Raw genomic sequence first — 16,789 nt, forward strand, 5'->3', positions numbered from 1 at the left:
GCCAATCTGCCTGCGGCAAGCATCTCCACAGCGCTAGATCGGGTGCGATTTTAGGTAAGTTATCCATCTCCCAATCACGTACATAAGATGGTCCTGCTGTTTGCTGAGGAGGTAAAATGCACGACAAATTTCGTCTGGCGCGCGGGAGGCGCCCGTTCCGACATTAGTGCTGACCCCCGCATGCATGCCTTTTCACCCAACCAAGGTCTGTTCTTGCGCGTATTTTTACACACTATATTGCCACAACACTCCTGAGGGTATGGGTGTCTGCTCGTCGGGATGCCCGGAATTGGTGCGACCGCCGGTTCCTTACTACACCGAGCTAACCCTGCAACTGCTTTCGCTTCATACTATGCAGTGTTTAGCGTCTTTGAGGCTGTTGAAGTTTACGCTGTTAGTACTAGCAGTTAATCAAGAAGGGAGCGGGTCCAGTCATATTTTAGTAATGCTGACACCCATTGCGGTGAAGTTTGTGTCGGGCGCTGGCAGTAACCGAAATGATGACAACCTACGGTCGCGCCCACTATGTAGGTAGGTAACGCTGCCTTGTTAATGCCCAGCCAGGCACTACGGGCCCCGCATCAAAGTTGTATTGCCAGCGATGGGCGCAGAGGTGAACCGTGACAATATTTCGACAGAAACCGCTTCTGCTGCTCCGTATTTAGATAACCTATCATGATCTTGAGGCTAAATCCTCGAGACTAGGGCTGACACTGTTTTTATTCATTGATTTAACGGGACGGGCTGGATGACATGGGCTGATGATAGATTAATAGCGAAGGAAATATGGTACTGTTGAAATGATGCAGAAACACACATCTACACCCACATACCCATCAAAACAAGGGGAGGGCCAAAGATGGCCAAAGTGCTAGACAGGCTAGGCGACATCACCACAAATTGAATCCCTGCAGCCTAAACAAGGTCAAAACAACATGTACAAATAGAGCTCCCTCTGGTCAGAGGGAGATCCCCCTGCACGTAAAGAAAGCTCGTCAATTGAGCCCACAACAGGTGTTAAACAGAGTGCTGAATTGATTGTCTCGTCTAAAGAGCAATGGCCAGGATGGCCCTACTTATGGTGCGAAAGAAAAATGGGCCTACGGCAAGTTCCAGCCCCGGGGACAACATCCTAGCAACTGTTGGCCTCTGAACAGAGGGACCCTACCCTGTTCCCTGGGGGCTGTTCTCTCCAACTCATTACTTTGCACGTAAAGAAAGCTAGTCAATTGAGCCTGCAACAGGTGTGGCCCTCCGACCAGAGGGACCCCGCCCTCTGGTGATTGTTTTCCCCCAACTCACCATAAGGTTTCCAATAAGGATGGTTCTAATGTGGAAATTTCGGATGAGGAGAGATCCGACGAGGAGAGCTCCGATACAACCTGATGAAATACAGTGGACGAGAACAGGAGTGAAAGAAAAGGGAGAAGATCAAAAAGAGGATTAAGGTGCCAGGACGGTATATATTTATCAGGAAGAGATGACGTAGAGATGAAGCAACTGGTCCCTGAAGCTTCGGATCGGTTGATAGGGTGGGTGACTAAAGCAAGTCTCCAATGGGAGGGGCAATGGGCGTTACAATATGTTAAGTTACCAAGTTGGCAACAGACTGCAAGGCAGGAAGCCATGAATGCTAGACAGTAAGGAACAAAGGTTACTGCTGGGTACTCGGACAGTCAGGTCGCTGTCGCAACGGTTTGTTCTAATACGGCGCTTGATGGAGAGTGATCAAGATTATGGACAATAAACTGAATTGCTACCGTGAAGAACTAAGACAAGTTCCTTATAATGAATAATGAGACGCGAGTATCTTAACATATAGATTTATGGATGTTGTAGAGCTGTGACGTCCTAAGTCCTAACCTAATTGGTATCTATATGGACTTATAGGTCATTCCACTCCCATACAACCAGGCTGTACACTGCCATCGGCTCCCCTGGCAGCGGCCAGCTTCCAGTGCTGACATGAAACGCGAATAGCGCCGGCTTTGGTCGAAGGATCGCGCCCGCCCTCGAAACAGGGAAGCCTTCCATTCAACATCGTTCCGCCAAGAGGTGCCCTCCGTGGACGGTATGCTGAGAGCGGCGGTATGTTGTCCTAGAGTAAAGACTCTGTTCAAATGGTCGACGGGCAATCGGCCTGGGGAACTCGACTGTTCAAGCTTGGGAGGAACGGTCCTGCCCGGCCCCCACTCTCAGAACTCCAGAAGGGACAACCGCCTTCGGACTGGGCTCTCATCGATTCAATTTCACGATTGTCACAAACCCGTGGATCGGGGAGGGCATAAAAATAGACCCAATCACCATCACCACGTTTTTGGTATCCGTAACATCATTCATCCAACATGCCACAGGTAGGCACTCAAATCATTGTCGATAGATAATGTGCACTCAGCCTAGACCAGGGTGATCTGTTTTCTCTCGCCGCTGCCGTACTGGGCAGACCATTTATCCTGATCATGGGCGTATCCAACCCTGCGGAATTCATTCTCCCTTTTGCCATCAGTTCTCTCTATTATGAGAAATGTGTGCCAAAATGCACCCTCTGGTTTCCCGATGGATACCCACTGCGCCTCGATGTACGTGATCTGTAGGAAATAGCGCTTTGGTTGGGGGCCATTCGCCACTTTATGCTTCTCGTCCCAGAAACAACTTAGCTGTCCAGCAAGTTGGGTCTTATCGTACAGCGTCCCGATGGCCGTGATGCGTCCGCCTCTGACCTCGCCAAACGAGCCGGGAAAGACCTCATCGACGACAACGTCCAATACCTCCAAGCCATTGGCCCCCAACGCAGCCACGGCGGGATTTTTGGCGTTCACCGAGACACACCATAGCCACTTCACTCTGCCATCGACCGATGCCCAGCTCCAGGGCGGCGCCCGGTCGTTATGCCGCTCCGACGGAGATCCGCGCTCGACATGCCATAAAAGGCCTAGGACGATGTCCTCTTTCCAAAGTCCGGCCACATACGTCGCCCCGGTGGCCGCCACCATTCGAGACACAAGGCCAGACAATACTGGGAGTTTGTCCTTTGGGACAGTAAGACGTCGCTCCGAAACCTGAGACACCCAGGGATACAACGCCCAAAGCGGATTGGCCGGCGCTCGCATTTTTGGGCGCACCCTTTCACCCTGAGTGCTGGCAGCACTGGCGGCACTGGCAGCACTACTGGTGATTTGTGAGAGACGACGGACATTGGATGCCCAACTCCCCTTGGGTGTTTCAAACTTTGCCATGCCACTGCCACTAATGGGAACTAGCAAGTCGTGTTTCACTCCCTGTCGACAAGATCGGGAGCAGCAATCCCAATACAGACTGTGGTGGCAGACAAAAAGGGTGGCGATGGACACAAGCGTCTCCTGGAACACCCAACCTCTTGTGGAGAGAAGACTCGAGTCGGGAGAGTAGTCGCTAGGGAACTTGGGCTCGCAAACGACGACAACTTCAGCATTCGAGCCCTGGGTGGATGATGAGGATGATGCCGTACCAAGACGGACACTGTTGCGTTGCGGAGTGCGAGTTGCGCCGGCATCACAACTTTGAGAGTCCGCGACGGCGATGTTCAGCGAGCAGCCCTGGTAGATCGCCGTCATGGCTGTGGCTTGCTCCTGCCAATCGGCCGGGTTGTCTTGAATGATACACAAGGCGTCAATCCAGATGTAGCGGAAGCCCAAATGCCTCGCAAGGGGGATGATGTCTCGCATGATCGCGGGAAAGGCCTCGAGGGGTATCCCCTTTTTGTGCTAGCCAAGATTGTCCGTGAGAGTTCTCAGCGGGAGGCCGTCGCCCCAGCAGTAGCTCAGAGTCGCATACGGCGCTTTTTCACCCTTCATGTTTGCTTCGTACAAGGTAACCACATCGTCTGTACGGGAGATGTCGAGCACTCGTTTGGGGAGCGGAGAGTCCAGACGTGTCTGCTGGCAGATGGTATGGCCAGTGCAAGCATCGATCCAGCTTCGGATTAATTCGAGGTTCTCTTCCGTAGACGGATAGTTGTCCGGGACCCGAATGGCGCCATCTGCGGCCATCAGGACTTTGCCCAGCTGGTAGTTCTCATGGGCGTTGGCTGTGGTTGAGTTGAGGCGTAAGTGAAAGGGTAACGTCTTCCGTTCTTGCTTTACCGAAAATGCGCAGGTAGTGTCATTCGTGTCAAAGTGTATGGTTGCGAGGCGATCGCCGTATAAACTTCTCGATGACCAGTCGGAATCTCTCGAGCCATGAGGTTGCAAAGGTGGCACTCACTGCCGGATGCGGTGAGTGCCTCGAGGGTGGTATGATGTGAGATGTTGGATCCAGGCGTGGTAGATGTGATTGTCATGGGCAAGAGAATTGTGTTGGCCAAGTTCCGACAGGGCTGGCAGAGCGCGGTATCGATCCTACAGTCGGTGTGTCCCACGGGACAAATATTTCGAACCCCGGTCGGCTATCGTGTGTTAAATTTGCGATTGCTGACGGCATTGAAGGGGTAACTACTGAAGTAAGGGGCTGAAGTTTGGGAAGAAGGAAGGCCTGAAGGACGGTCAGTCTTTGATATCGAGTTTGGCGTCAAGAAACAAAGTCTTTTCAAGAATTCTAGTCGCTAGGTTTATTCCGCTTTGATTCAAGTGCGGATGATGTGATGCAGATGAATTCATTCGACAGATGCTGTTGGATGAACTCGGAGTTCAAGTTTCGCACAATCCCCGTTCGTGAGACATCGGCAAAGGCACCCATAGCTTAAAACATCAGGCCGCAATGCAACCGGTGCCCAATCCAATTAGGAACTGGGTGTGGGCTAAGTACAGTACTGTGCAGTACCTAGGCATGCTGTGCACCTAGTGGTCATGATGACTCTGATAGGCTGGTAGCAGCCGCAAAAACGGAAATCCCACTTCCCAGGCAGCCTACCAGATACCTCGTTTCCCCATCTAATGCGAAGATGACAGACAGGGAAAGAAGGTAATGCCCATCAACGCTCATGTCTTGTCTTCACCAGCAACAACACACCAGAGACTCCCCCATCCATGACTCCCTTCCTCTACTTAACACCTGCCTAAGTGCGCCTTGTTGTTCTGAGACTTTGAGCGGTAGAGATATGAAAGAGATCCCTCGAAGGAAGAAGTCTGGACATCAGAGACTATAGTCGGCCTTGACGGCTCTTCTCATGGACTGCAGAAAACGCGGCTGCCTGCATCACTGGAAGCTACTAACACATAATATCGTAAGACATGTAGCCAAATCAGACCAAAGGCTTTGCATCCCCCGGGCCCCACCTCAACAACTCCTCCACATCAACAACGCTCAACGACAACGGTCTATGCACCGCCCTTGAATACCTCGCGGCTCCTAAGATGACCAACTGATTTGGTCTCTCCCGCGGCACCAACAACGCGCGACTATACGCATTCATCTGCGGCGTTGCATGCGCCTCCCACCGATCCGGCATCCCCCCAAAACTATTAGTAAACACATCCGAGTGATCGTTATCACTGACGATGATGGTGCCATTGACACCCCCGACGGGGGTCCATACCACATACGGACTCGATCCGGGCTGGACACCCTTGACAACAATCGGTATCCCACGATCATTGTCAAACTCAAAAGGGGAGTTGGCGAAGCGGTAATACACGGGAAAGGTATTACTCCATTGCTCGCCGCCGGTAGCATTCAAGTCCGGAGTACCGGGGTACTCATACACCACAATCCATTTGCGAAGGGGAGGGATGTAGGTGATGACAGTCATGCCGGGGCGGTCGGTGTAGGTTTTATAGGCGACGTCGTTGACGACGGGACCCCAAGTGACAAGGTTGGTGGATTTTTGGTGGGCGAGTTTTTGCGCGTGGAGGGGGTCGCGTTGGTCGGAGTAAAAGACACCTATTGTACCGTTATGGGCGCTGTACATGATCATCAGCCAGAGGACCGTCTGAGAACGGGGCATTTGAAGGTAGGTTAAGGAGCGTGAATGCGTACAGGATATATGGCTCCCAGATACATGGGTTCCCATTCTGCGTAGACGGGCCGCTTCCCCTAGCCACGTTGCTCACAAACTCCCAGGTTCGTCCCTTGTCCTTGCTCGCATACAGATCGATGTTGGTACTGTTCCTTCCCCAGCTGTTTCCACTGGCCAGTACCGTGCCGGCGGGATACTTGCCAACCGCCCACGGGAGTTCGGCAATGGCCGGCTGTGCGCTCATGCCCAGCCCGTTGACCTGGTCAGTCAAGTTGGAGATCCATTCCCATGATGCGCCTCCATCCTTGGAGCTGAAGATGGGGAAGATGGCTGGGTTGCTGTTCAACCCGGCTGTCGCAAGGATGGTGCCATCAGATAGCTCTGTGATACGTGGATACATGATGGTGCTGCCATTGGTGCTGTTTGCGTCGGGCCACCATATGACATTTTCTGCGAATGTCCCGAATGGTTGTGGCTTTGCAGTTGCATTTTGGGCGTCCGAGAGGGCGATGACAGAGGCAAAACCAAGGGCTAGAACGTTCGACCACATGATGTCTGTTGGTGAAGGAATGCTGGCATCAATGTCGCGCTCACTGCCTCGAGCTAAGAAGCATCGGATTAAATATCTAAATACGCGAATACGACCGCTGCCATAAGTTCCCTTCCCCAGTTCCGGGGTACGCCTTGTCAACCTTCCTTGGCACGCATTCTGCCGTAAATAGTGAGGTCTGACCCGCTCTGCCTCAATGCTACTACAATCTCCGTTATACTAGCGCACCAATCGCGATTTCGGTCAGGGTCAACGAAGAAGCGATCTAAATACCACGTTCAATTCCTAGTCGAGCGCTTTGTGACCGCAATGCCACGAAACTGAACTGGACCGAGGTGCCAACTCGTCCTGGGTAAAAGGCTGTCCGGCTGTTTGCTCCGAGGCCAAGTGTTGCCCCCGACTGGTAGCCTTGTGTGCGTCTCCGTCCGCGAATCTGAATTTAGACAGGACAGAAACCTGGCCTGAGTGAAATTCCTGCTGACAAAATCTCCCCTACTATTGTTCTCTCTCTAGCCAAGTTACACCCGCCAGCCTGCAACAGCCCCCCGAGCCAGCTTACATGGCTCTTAGGCTCGCCTCACCGTTGCCGCGAGAGCTCTGTGAGTCGCAGGACAAGCTGGCCGTCGCATGATCTAGTGCACCTCCCAAGGCCTAATTAGTATTTGCTAAGGTCTCTGCGTGGCTAATGCCTGGGCGCCCGAGAGGGTGAACTTCAACCATACACGAGTGACAATCCATTCAATAAATATCTCGATTTTCCCAACAGTAACCTGCTCCCAAGAGCGTTTCTCCGTCCTACCCAGTGGAAGATGCGAGGCAATACCGGGTGCTCTCCGTTTAATATGGATGACGTAGAAGAACTTATAAATTCCATCCCGATCGTCCTTGCTCCGGGACGGCACCATCCTCTAGTCAAATAAGTTGACAAGTGGATGGTCCCTCGCCCTAGGGGTCACTTCTACCACTGCCATACACTATGGCACGGGTGTGTGCTTTGTTATAAAAGCTTCCCTGCAGCCGGGAAGTTCGAGGAACATCAACACCTCACACTCTGCCAGGTTGTGCATTTTCAGCCAGATGGCGTTTTTAATTACCGAGGAGCAGCAACAGCAACTTCTCGGCCGAAACAAACGTCGTTACAAGACAGATGAGTGGCGAAATGTACCGGATCCTCTTTCCGGGAGAGACAGTGTCCCTGGTATCAGTGACTCCTGTCGGATGGTTTCTAACAGGCTATCGTCTTAGTTCGGCGTTGGACGGGGAGCCTACGTCCCAAGGCAATCCAGGCTGAAGGGGGGGGGGAGAGCCCTTATGCGAGACGTCACATCCGAGGGTATTAAGGGGGCGCCGAAAAGGGAGAGCGAGATAATCGCGCATAAGTCAAGCTAACACTGTGTCGGAACTTTCACAATTAACAGAACGCCAACAACTCCTCAATAGCCCTCAAATGAAGATAACATCCTCATATTGATCTTGGCGGTGCGATGCCCGAGACACCAGCCTTCTGTTCTCTATTTCGGGGCCTCTTCAACAACCCTGAGTGGGATAAGACAGCTCGATGCAAGAGACAACGGGAGCAGCAGCAGCAGGAGGAGGAGGAGGAGGAGGCCGAGCTGCGAGGACAGGATGAAGTGAAGCCCTGAGTTACTCAAATAAAAAAAGAAGAACGGCGTAGAGAGAGTGCATAGAACCCTCGCCCGGTGTTCATGGACAGCACAACGACAAGCCCGGGGTCAATAACGATAATACCGGGGTGGGAGGGGCTAATGGAAGTTAGCCTGCGGACTCCAGACAGCGGCGAAGAAGTTGCGAACCTTTTGATGCCTGCTCACCAGTCAGCTCACGATGCAGCTGACGAGGCCTCCTGAACGCTACCGTCTTGGAAAGTCGGTTGATGAACTTGGAGGGGTGCAAAGTGCTCGTTAGGATGTTTTGAAGGAGGTTATGACGTTGCTGAGACGGACCGGACGGGATAGGGCGGTGGGAAGTCCCACCTGGAAGGTAAGGAAGAAAGAGGGGGTGCGAGTCGCTATGTGGTGAGCTGAATTGGATGTGAAATGTTAGGTGGAGATGAAGATGAAGGATCGCCGCCTGGATGTGGGGTTGGTAGACGAGTGGCAACCCTGATTAGGCTGTCGGTGAGCACAAGGTGAAGGCTGGTGGCTGATGAGGGTGCGGTGAGCATAACACTGGACGGATAACAGCCCCAAATCATCACACATCACTCTAATAAGCTCAATAATTTAGCTGCTTCCTTAACGATGTTTGCCGCTTCCTTCTGTTCTTTAGCCGCCAAGCTATCCTTTTCCTTCGATTCTCCAACTTTTAGGCCCGGTTCAGCAATTGGTAGTTATCATACTCCAACCTGCACTTGTTCCGTCCGCTCGCGTGACACCGGCACTCCCAGTCCCGCTAACCTGTTTGCAGACATTCCAGCAGACAAGCTGGCTGCCCAGAGCCCGTGCTTTCTGACAGCGAAAACGATTCGGTTGTCTTTCTTGAACATTCGGTCCCCAGTTTCTGTTAATAGATAGCAGATGTCTTCGATGTCATTGGCAGAGACTTACTCGGCTTTTTGGCGTTTATCTCATGTCCACGCAGTTGAGGTAGATTTTCTCGTTGACGCCTTTGCCCAGGCCGACAATATGCATCGGGAAGCCGTCTGCGTTACGGAGATACCGTCAATGACTCTTCCAGGTCCGATCAAGCCGACCAAAGTACTCTACCCCGGCGCCTCGACGGCTCCTGTTGCTCCTGAAGGCGAACATGAGGCTCTTGGGTGCGAGAGCATGCCTTATCTACCACCCGGTGACAACCCCTTCTTCAATTGAAGCCGCAGGCTTGTGTCCGCGGGAAACCAGAACCATGCGTTCATCCGCAGAGCCTCATCAAAAACGATGCCCTATTACCTAACTCAAGCTACTAACCACAGACGGTATCCCGACATTGCATAATCAATTTGTTGGCAAGTTCTCAATGGTCACCTGGCCCCATTTTCGAATGCCGAAATGGCGCCTTAGGTGCCCAACCATGCGGTTCCAACTTGGCGAAAGCTGGTCCGAGGAGACTGGCAGGGGGCTGACAGCATACAAGCCGATATTATTGCTATCCTTCCCATGAACACCATGGACCGCTCAGAGGAAAGATACGCCCGGATGACGAGTTCCTTTCCACTCCGAAAAGTGACGCCTGAGAGTTGGTTTGCTCGCAGAATCTGACATAAATGATACGTGTCTAAATCGTCCGGAGGGGAACTGGCGGGACTGGTAGAACCGGGGCTCCCCAGGAAGCTAAGGAGGCGTGGTCTCATCGAATGTCAGTCTACTTTGACCGGGATACAGTTATGCGTTTGGACTCCAAAGTCAAGAATTAATTAACCTCCCCCAACTCTGACGTCAACGAAAAGTACAGTACTTGGTTGTTCTGAGTAAGCGTTACTTTCCATCTTTGGTACCGACTGGGGGTAATGCCAATCCTTCAGCCGGAAAATCTCCCCGTCAGTTCCGCAGCGCCCAAGCCAAGAGGACCGAAGCATCGTGTTCTACTACCCCCCAACCGCAGTAGAGTGGGATTTTCTCTTCAACTTTTTTCAGTGAGCCTCACCATAAGAAACTAATGCAGGGCGCTTACAATCATCGACCCTTTGTCGATCATTCCCGTATTTGGTTGTCCTGCATCCGAAAAGGGACGGTCGAACTTGCTATGGTGTGTCCTCAAGAAGCCTGAGACTTCCCGTATTCTTCAAGCTGTTTGTGTTGATGTTCACTTCCTCAAGCACACGACAAAAGTGTCCTCACCTGTGATTTCTTTCCAGCAGAAGCGTCTGAGTATCAAATGAAGCCTTCCTTTTCCGCCGTGGGACTCTTCGGAGCTACTCTTTTCCAACATGTAGCCAGTCGTGCACCCAGAGCACCAGGCCTTACATACTTGGGCACCGCCAACATTACCCTCGCGCCACCTATTCCGGTTGGCCCTGGACCTCGTGGGGACCGCAACATATTTGCCATCACCGGTGGGATTTTCTCCGGTCCGCGTCTCTCTGGTATGTCATCTTTGTTTCCACAAGGACCTATTCCTTTCTCTGCCCCTTTCATCTTTCCTTTTTATCACCCCTTTCAAATGCCGGTCGATATCTTGGGTTTCTCTTAGACACTTTAAATTTTCCCCCTATGATTTCCTTCGTCCCCCACAGTCCATTTCAGTTTTATCGGCGTCACTTCATCTTTGTCCTAGCCTCTTTCCGCATTCCCGATGAACCGCCTTTTCATTTTTTCCTCTGCCGGTTCTGAACATACGCTCCTTCTTCTCCACAACTTCCTCACTCTAATTCTAACGGCAACACCTTGCAAGGAACTATCCCTGGCTTCGGTGGTGACTGGGGCCTGGGCGACCCTACGGCTGGTAACTTCTACGTCGACGCACGGTATCAGATACAAACGGCCGAAGGGGCAAACATCATGGTTGAAGCCAACGGTCCGCAGCAACCGGAGGGGATTTTGCACACTCGAAACCGGTTCGAGACAGGCCACCCGGATTATTACTGGCTGAATAACATAGTGGCTATCGGCATTGTCCAGCCGGGGCCGGATGTCAAGTACATCATCGTTGACCTGTGGAAGATGGAATCACCTGTGACGAAGGGTTAATGAAAGGCAAAGTGAGACAATGCATGTAAGCGTTGAAGATATTACTGAAGAATGGCACAACGTCGCTTTGGTTTTACTTACGAACAAAGCTGCGTAAACCGCCGGGCCGATAGTGCAGGACGAACTCTCGTTCCTAAGTAGATAGTACTTATCAGAGAAGGAAAATTTCCAATGTCATTAATCTCAGAGTCCTTCAGTACGTTATTAGGCCAGTAAGGACGCAGAATGTGATGATTTCTCAGTCGAATCGTTGCGGAATATTTAGGAGCGACTGATTCTGCCCCCGTTGAACTCGACAAGAGACTTGAACAGCAGAAAGTCTATCTCGCAGTAAATCAATAATCTGTTGTACCAAAACCGTAGGCACACCGAGAAAAATGTCTTGTGCAGCTTCTGTATACTAGGACCAGCCCGTTTGTTTGAATTCCGCCGTTATAAAGAAATGTAGGCCAAGGAGGGTAGTTCTCAGCGTCCTATAACTTGATATCTAGCTGTATACAGAATGGTCTAGAGTACCGGGCTTATAACTATTACGTGTATAGGAGCTTGGTAGAGGTTATAGGAAGTATATAGAAAGGTTGAAGTCTCTGAGGATGTATTTACTGTAGTAGGAAACTAAAGGACTGGCTTAAATATAAAGGAAACTGATCTGGGCGAGTTTACGTGATGAGCTACTGAGCTCGGTGGTCAGGAGCCGAACTCTATAAGTTCGATTCCAGTGCGATATGTGGTAAATAGGTAGGGGTGGCGCGTCGTGTCGAAAGGTACGTCACTCGCTCATATGCGTTACTCGTTTATAAAGTACGTTATGGGTGAGACTGAATCCTTCTAGGCAACTCTAAGAGGTTCGGCGGCCGCTTCGGGGGGGTCGGTGATATTGCAGCGCGACCGGCGGTCTGCGGTCGGGTCTTTGACGCATTTAGGTAATTTGGTCTGTATTCAGGGGAATGAGGTAGGTAGTTAGTTCTCTAACAGAAAATTCCGCAGAAGGCGGCGGTGTTTGGGCTCATGTTTGTGTAATCATTTCCAGTGCAAGTTGCTCGGCAACTCTACCAAACAAACTTCTCGGACGAGCAATCTGGCGTCCATCTCTACCAAGCTTACATTTGTGTTAAGCGAACCCCTTATTAATCACAGGGTTAACCAAAACTCATCACTTCCTCCCGAAATTCGCACGCCAGAGGCAATTGCTATATTGTGCAATAGGAATAGAAAGATGTTCATCAGGAACATGTCTGGACAAGACTACTAAAGCTAATCAGTATATCAATGCTACTCTTTCTGCCTATCACTAAGGCAAGAGTCAGCTTTAACTCTTGCGACAGCCCGTGAGAGGGAAGGCTCCCGTTGTTTATGTCCTCTTTACAAGGTCAAAGGCTCTCAGGGATGGACTACTGGATGCAACGGAAATGTCCTGAGAGAGGAAGGGCAGTGATATAATCGAAAGTGGCGGGCAATGTCTTGATATAACGTAGATAACCTTTAGGTATATTTCCAATTCCAGGGGAGAACGCCGAGAAATGACACTCCGTTATGCTTCCGGTGGTATCTCCTCGCAGAAAACTATCTAGGATTCACAAAGTGAAAATATGAGAATTCTGGGGTATTGCAGTTCTCCCAAATCAAAACCCCAAACATTCGATAGACCCGGTGGAGTGGCCGGACAAGATCAGATCTACTGCGAAGCGCCCCAAACCGAGATTTTGAAGACATCTTGCTTCAGCTGTAATTTCATGGTCGCGTCAGCTCCCAGCTTCCAAAGTTGACTATGCGCTGCACATACCTGGACCGAGTATTGACCCGCGTAGTACGTGTCAAGTTGCTTTTTGAGAGACGTTGAGCTGATCCAGGAGGGTGTAGTGAAGGCGGTCCAAGACCCGTCTTCCTCAGCTACCCATTGTGAACATCCGATGGTGTTGGGTGGTTGTGTGAATGTAGTGTTGCCCGTGGACTTAGATGTTTTGGCCCTGCTATTTGCCGCCATCATGGAATCATCGGGACCGAAGTTGGGAGAGTGAAGGGAGAGGTCGAAGGGACGGAGGGCAACCGGAAATCAGCAGACAGTGATGTGAGGGCGTCAGAATTAACAGGAGTTCACTGGTGTTCGATCATCTTTATACCAGTTAAATACTCAAGCGGTCAGAGAATTTTGCCCCGTTGAGGTAGGTACGGAGGTGAAACAGCTGACGAGGCACATTCCGGGTGGACCCTGTCCAGCTTAAACGCATCTCATCTTGACACGGCGTTTTTTTTTTTTTTTTTTTTTTTCTCTCCGTCTTGTGTTCCTGGAACTTTCGAGTTCCGAAGTTCGCGAATTGGTCAGGCTTTTTCGACGTGGCCCTTATCCCCGATGGCCCTCAGCTTTGATATGGCAAAGAGAACACACTTTGCGCAGGTGGAACCACCTCAAATCGTTGTCCGTCCACGAAAAGAGTTATGATTGGATAACATTCTTTGCTGTTCGGAGGCCGTTTCTTCGCCACAATCTAGGCAGACACGCGGGCGCGGCATGTTCGTCCTACATGGCGCCCAGCCCTGGGCGACGTGCTCCTATTTGCCCTAATCGAGGAAGGTCAAAATGGTCAACAGCTGCCACCGAGACGTGGCAGTTCCCAAGAGAGTTCATAGAATGGGGTTTGTGGCTCTATCACCTCGTGTCGTGTGGCCGATCGAGACGTGGTTTCCCGAGTCAAACCACGCGAAATGTGCTGCAATCAACATCTGGGCGCAACCGACTTTTTGAGTGGCAACCCCAGGTGGGAGGTTCTCACCGAAAACTCCAGGCATCCACCCCACCTGGCCGGCCTCACCCTCCTTACGTGCCCAATCAGACTGTTTAGCAGTTCTCAATATTTATTAGCTGCCACACTCTTCAGCGCCTCTCGGCACTGCCACGGCCCAGATTTCTGGCCTTGATGGCATTCAAAGTGCTGAAGTCGCTATGGACCAGTTACTCACCGACTAGCGGGGTGATCCGCTGAGGCAGCCTGTCAAGATGCCCGCCAACCAGCCTCATCGGCACTCTCTATTCCCAATCCGTGTTTGCTGCGCCATCGTTCGAATGCACGCATTGCAGCAAAATGCAGTTTTTTTTCCACGGGAGCAACCCAGGAACGCTGCGATCATCCGATTCAGGCTTATTGCCAGTGCCAAATCAAAGTTGACGCGCATTTAAGCCCTAGGGAGAGCCCGCGTATTATCGGGAGAGATTTTGTTGGGATGCTCTTGCATTTGCTTCATTTCCATTCGCACACATCGACATCGAGAAATACGAAATGCCACCTCTGCCGAGCGACCGAGTTGGCAACGTGGAGGTATCGGGTAGTGGGGCACAATCACAGCAACGAGTGGATTTGAAGTTCGGCCTTGATGGCTCCATCACCAAAGTCGTCCACGACCGGGGCGAAAAGGAATACCGCGAGGACTTCCCATCGGGTGCCGACATACCTTACGATTGCCCAGTGACCTTAAAACAGCTAGCCAGGGCTTTGAAAGGGGCAAAGGTGGACTCTTTTCACGAACAGTTCGCCTACATCCCGCGGAGTGAGCTAGAGAGGATCATGAGCTATCCGCAGGTACTCGCGGTCATGACAGAGTTGAAAGCGCTCCAATTCGGCAATGAGGACACGAAATCGTTCGCACACCGGATATGTTATGGCAAGAGCTCAAAACCGCCATGTCGAAAGCTCCTGGCCGTCCTAGTCGCTACTGAGCTCGAGGGCCTATTTCAAGTGGCTCTGAACGACAAAATGGACGACGACTGTCTCCCGCTAAAGTACACGCCCAGCAAGCAAAGTAGATCGCTCAGTTGTCGCATTCAGAGCCACAGGCACAGCGGATTCGAAAGTCAACTCGACATAGGCGATCTAGAGGCCCTAATCAGGTGGACTCGCGCCCTCACAGCTCCCTACATAAAACAGTTACCAAACAGACACTTTCACTATGTGCTTGAACATGGAGATCACCTTCCATTTCAGACCGCCGGACAGGTCATGCAAAATTTGGAAACCAGCAAGGTTACTTTCGTACCCAGCGAAACCCATGTGAACCCCAACGTGTACATGGCTCATGGCGGTTTTGGAAAAGTTTTCAAAGTCCAGATTCACCCTAGTCACTGGAACTTTGGTGGCAATGATACAGGGGTAAGTCCAAGCTTCACTGGTTCAGAGCGAGTCCGCGAGTTGGATCTTGGCTCACCAGCGAAATAGTACCTGAACCCACAAAAATGGTTCGCTCTGAAACAACTCAACGACAACGACGCCGGCAAGTTCGAAATGGAGCTCAAGTCACTCCTGTACTGTCTACACCATGAGTTTGTTGACGGAACCCTCCTCCGGGAAGGTCAAAAGCACATGGCTCACGTCCGCGCATCAATCGAGGTCCGTAACTCGATAAATAACAAGACGGACTACTATTTTCTCTTCGACTGGCAGAGCGGCAATCTTTCGCAGTTCTGGCAAAACGAGGAAGAACTCAGAGATGATCAAGACCACCCTCTATGGATGTCGCAGCAGATATTTGGGCTTGCGGCGGCACTTCAATGTGTCCACAACGATCGCAGCGATCACCAAACTCCCGATCGGAAGCTGAACAACGTCACTGTTTACGGCAGACATGGAGATCTCGGGCCGTCCAACATCCTGTACTCGCGAACGGAAAACGGCGACCTGGAGCTCAAGCTGACCGACTTTGGTCTTGCTCAACTTCACAGCCGCTTGTCTCGGACATTTGGGAATTCAACCTACACCCCCCGGACCGAGACGTACGGGGGTCCCGATTTCGACATCCAAGACGGCTACATCTCCCGCGCAACCGACATCTTCAGCTTCGGTTGCGTGGTTCTGGAGTTCATCACGTGGTACCTGCTCGGGTATAAGGGAGTTCAAGACTTCTCGGAAGCGAGGCTGGAATTCGAACCCCACAGGGCAGGCTTCCAATCAGACAAGTACTACAGCATCATCCCAGTGTCGCCGAACGGCCAAAAGGCGGTTCTGAAAGAAAAGGTCAAAACCCACATCTTCAACCTCGAGCAGAACGAGAGATGCAGCTGGTATCTCCGTGAAATGCTGCACCTAGTGCGAGACAAGATGCTGAATCCCGAACCCAAAAAGCGCATGAAGTCGCATGAGCTAACCCAAAAATTGAACGTTTTTCGCAAGACCTGCGAGGCAGACCCCTCCTATTATACCGTCCCCTGGAAGTCGGGTAGGTATTTCACTCCTTTCCTGTCATCGTCAAGATTGTCCAGGGGCTAATTTCTACAAGTTCATCACAAGGAGGCGTGGCAAACCGGCATTTGAAGTCATCCAGGGTGCATTCCAGCCCAGTTGAATCAAGTTGCCTGCGCCTCATCAAGCGCGTTCGCACAATCGATCGCTGATGGAATAAATGACGGAAAACCTAGCAGTTGTATCTCGTTCACCCCTCTGCCACCGTCACAGCGGCTTATGATATTACTATACCTGTATTACGAATATTTTTCCTTGGGACTTGCTTCACGAAAGTCATGTACATTCTCATTTTGTTTGATACCCCTGGGTGGATTTCCTTTCCTCGGCTGCTGATGTGGAATTCGACGGGCTGCACGTGTTTCATCTTTTTTTTTTTTTAACAAAAAATTCAAGGGATGGTAACTTGGGCTCAAAGGGGGGATAACCTCTC

At 51.4% G+C, this 16,789-nt stretch overlaps 5 protein-coding genes across 5 annotated transcripts; 2 read left to right on the forward strand and 3 right to left on the reverse strand.

Moving 5' to 3' along the window:
* Positions 1–2,396: 2,396 nt before the first annotated feature.
* MFIFM68171_04811 (uncharacterized protein) lies at positions 2,397–3,704 on the reverse strand (the record flags this gene model as incomplete). The annotated part of the gene is made up of 1 exon (XM_071060231.1): positions 2,397–3,704. One exon carries the CDS (start codon positions 3,702–3,704, stop codon positions 2,397–2,399), a length of 1,308 nt encoding a protein of 435 aa, XP_070916332.1.
* A 39-nt stretch (positions 3,705–3,743) lies between these two features.
* Positions 3,744–4,318, reverse strand: MFIFM68171_04812 (uncharacterized protein; the record flags this gene model as incomplete). The annotated part of the gene is made up of 2 exons (XM_071060232.1): positions 3,744–4,066; positions 4,243–4,318. The coding sequence occupies 2 exons, from the start codon at positions 4,316–4,318 to the stop codon at positions 3,744–3,746; spliced, it is 399 nt and encodes a 132-aa protein (XP_070916333.1).
* Positions 4,319–5,218: 900 nt separating this feature from the next.
* Positions 5,219–6,482, reverse strand: MFIFM68171_04813 (Glycoside hydrolase family 93 protein; the record flags this gene model as incomplete). The annotated part of the gene is made up of 2 exons (XM_071060233.1): positions 5,219–5,876; positions 5,953–6,482. 2 exons carry the CDS (start codon positions 6,480–6,482, stop codon positions 5,219–5,221), a joined length of 1,188 nt encoding a protein of 395 aa, XP_070916334.1.
* A 3,834-nt stretch (positions 6,483–10,316) lies between these two features.
* MFIFM68171_04814 (Scytalone dehydratase) lies at positions 10,317–11,128 on the forward strand (the record flags this gene model as incomplete). Its single annotated transcript, XM_071060234.1, has 2 exons — positions 10,317–10,524; positions 10,833–11,128. The coding sequence occupies 2 exons, from the start codon at positions 10,317–10,319 to the stop codon at positions 11,126–11,128; spliced, it is 504 nt and encodes a 167-aa protein (XP_070916335.1).
* Positions 11,129–14,403: 3,275 nt separating this feature from the next.
* Positions 14,404–16,428, forward strand: MFIFM68171_04815 (Kinase-like domain-containing protein; the record flags this gene model as incomplete). The annotated part of the gene is made up of 3 exons (XM_071060235.1): positions 14,404–15,270; positions 15,337–16,333; positions 16,394–16,428. The coding sequence occupies 3 exons, from the start codon at positions 14,404–14,406 to the stop codon at positions 16,426–16,428; spliced, it is 1,899 nt and encodes a 632-aa protein (XP_070916336.1).
* Between the last annotated feature and the right edge of the window lie 361 nt (positions 16,429–16,789).

The sequence above is a fragment of the Madurella fahalii genome, assembly GCF_045866475.1.
Source record: "Madurella fahalii IFM 68171 DNA, scaffold_2, whole genome shotgun sequence".
In the NCBI taxonomy this organism is placed as follows: Eukaryota; Fungi; Ascomycota; class Sordariomycetes; order Sordariales; genus Madurella; species Madurella fahalii.